A 2,666-nucleotide genomic window follows, 5' to 3' on the forward strand; every position below is an offset into this window, starting at 1 on the left:
GCGTCAAATACAAGTGAACTTGGTCCCCAGAAAGTTAGATCTGAAAGAAAGTTAAGATAAAAGAGAAGGGTTATGTCAAATATATGAAAAAGCAGGTATTTAAAACCATGGGGTCAATCGGTAGCTAAGTACCTTAGCTTTCCGATGTAGGTATTGCTTCCTCTGGAGACATCATCGCAGTTTAAGGAGATGATGTAGTCAGTGCAAGTTGGCCTCCGAAACCTCTTGGCAGCAAGAAGGAACTTTCCATCATCATTTGAAGCTGCTGCTGAAACAGAAAAAGTAAACTTTTCACTGTTATTCACAAACACATAAGGTATGCAAAGAGAAAAGAAGTAGCATCTGTGAGTGTTCACCTTGGTTTAACCCGAGGTACAGGTAGTAGGTTTGATTGCTGCGGTTTCTCATAATATAGCACTGAACAAGTGATCCCCTTGGACCGGGCTAAAAGAAAGTCAGGAAAAAGATGAGCCTGGATAAGCACACAAGTGAGATATAAAGTAAAAAAAGAGAAAGTGAACCTGTTTGAGGGAGATAGGAAAAGTCAATTTGCTAGAAACCTCAGGAACTTTGACAATCTCCTTGACGATCTCACGCCAGTTCCTGCAGACACCAGCGCAAGAAACAACATTCTTTCTAGAGGGCCAAGTGTCTTCGGATAGCTCAATCCTCATGAGAACATCCCTGAGGAGCTCCGGAGGCATGTTAGCCCAGCAGCTCTGCTTGAAAGCATCAACAGGAACAGAAGTATCCTGAACAACACGTTGAGACCTGGATCTACCATAGCCGAATCTGACATCGAATCCCTTTCTAGAAATACTCCCAAGCTCTCCTCTCATGTCCTGAATGAGACTCTTGAAGGACATGGCTCTGGATTCTAACTAATAGCAAGCTTTAAGCAGACTCTATATCTTGGAAACGCATCTAATTCAAAGTTGCAGACTTTGTAAAGAACCCTAATAAACCCACATTCTGACTGAATGAACAAGATCTGTTCCCCACCCAATCTATACCAATTAAAACACAGGGTCCTCCTTATCACATTCAGATCGAGAGTAAGAAGCACACACAAGATCCGATTAGATGGAGATCCGGAAATAAAGAATAAATACCTAAAAATCCGATTAGCGGCTACGTTAGGAAGAAGCTAAAAACCACAAGTTATCGGAGCTTTCACATCAATGGCTTCCGCGACGGAAAAGAATCCGGGTGGAGCTTGGGAACAGTACCCAGGTCCCAGATTGGGGCATCGAAATCGACAACCAACACTCGAAAGACAACAGAAGAAGAAGAAGAAGAAGCGGTCAGAGGAATATAGATTTAGGGTTTGGGCATTTTGACGGGGGGGAGTGTGTACAATGAATGTGTATGTATGTATGTGTGTCTCTGTGTTATCCAATCGCTTCCTTCCCTCTCTCATTTTTTTTATTGTTGTCAGTCAGTCATCGTTTTTTTTTTTAATTTTTAACACTACCAAATTAATACATTTTATTTATTTATATATCAATTGAAACTGATTAACGGAAATAAAGAACAAAAAGTGATGACATTTCTCTTTCTCGTTGTTATCTGGAAATGTTGGAACTTCACCGTAATAAATATGGTATCTTGTTCAATGGAAAAGACATTTGAAGATAAGAAGCCTTTGGTTTAATGGAAACTTTCTTTCCGTTTTTCCTCTTTTTACGCAAATTGTATTTGACAAAACAAATTAACCAGTAGGCTTTTTGTTGCCGTGATCACCGCACTTTCGCCGCTTTGAAGGTCCAAAAGGTGTTTTAACGTTTTACTTTGAGACTTTCTTTTTCTTTATAATTAAGATGGATGAAATCTTCCATCTTTGGATAAATAAAAATAATAATTTGGACTACTATTGATTTGGTCAAATCCAAAGACGTAAACATTTTTTTTTTAAAAGAAACGTCAATGAAAAAATTTATTGGGCCGTAAGAATCCTTTTTACCGCCGATATTTTGGGCCGAATTGAAGTCATTAAATGGGTCTCGATCCTAACTATGCCTACACACCATAAGTTAACAACGGCAATAAAATCATCATTTGGCCTTTTCTTTCAAACCTGTAATACTAATAGAGATATCCTTTCTCGGGCACTCTCTACACACTGTGAAGTGGCTCTTTTGATGATTTTTGATTGCATAGGTGAGTTTTTTCCCTCCAATCATTATCTCTGCTACTGCTATGGTAAACCTTGGGGACTTATCTTTGCCCAGAATGTTCCATTGCATAGCTGTTTAAATGAGCAGTATTCTCAGTCTTCCTCTGTTGAATAGCATAACGCGACTGGAAAATGATGAGCAGGAATATCGAGAAGTGAGTGATTGTTAGCCCATCGTGCTGCAACTAGTCATGCCTTTCTCTTCTGGAATGTTGTTAGGCTATTTGCTGCTTCACCTCATTCTTCCTTCCCTGAATTCACATCCCAGGAACATCGGCAGGTGTTAGTTCAATGTTGCTCGGGCTTGTGATGCTAGGAAGAGCTAATTCTGTTTTCTCTCTGTCTGCACTGTCCAACTTAACCAAAAAAATCACAAGCAGAGAAGATCAGCTTCAGAAAACAGGTAATTATTAATAAGTTAACACTGAGCCTCCTCAAGCTGTAAGATTGTAAAAACCAATGGTACAATGCAGATATAGTAGGGTGGTGG

The 2,666-nt window shown here is 39.6% G+C and overlaps 1 protein-coding gene across 1 annotated transcript in view; it reads right to left on the bottom strand.

Annotated features, from left to right (window-relative positions):
• Window positions 1-1,346, bottom strand: part of LOC110226713 (tubby-like F-box protein 3) — a 2,732-nt gene extending 1,386 nt beyond the window's left edge. The window contains 4 exon segments of the mRNA XM_021019226.1: window positions 12-40; window positions 133-268; window positions 357-444; window positions 522-1,346. Coding sequence (XP_020874885.1) covers window positions 12-40; window positions 133-268; window positions 357-444; window positions 522-866 — 598 coding nt within the window. The 5' untranslated portion in view covers window positions 867-1,346.
• Window positions 1,347-2,666: the final 1,320 nt, after the last annotated feature.

Source organism: Arabidopsis lyrata (genome assembly GCF_000004255.2).
Source record: "Arabidopsis lyrata subsp. lyrata unplaced genomic scaffold ARALYscaffold_39, whole genome shotgun sequence".
NCBI lineage: Eukaryota > Viridiplantae > Streptophyta > Magnoliopsida > Brassicales > Brassicaceae > Arabidopsis > Arabidopsis lyrata.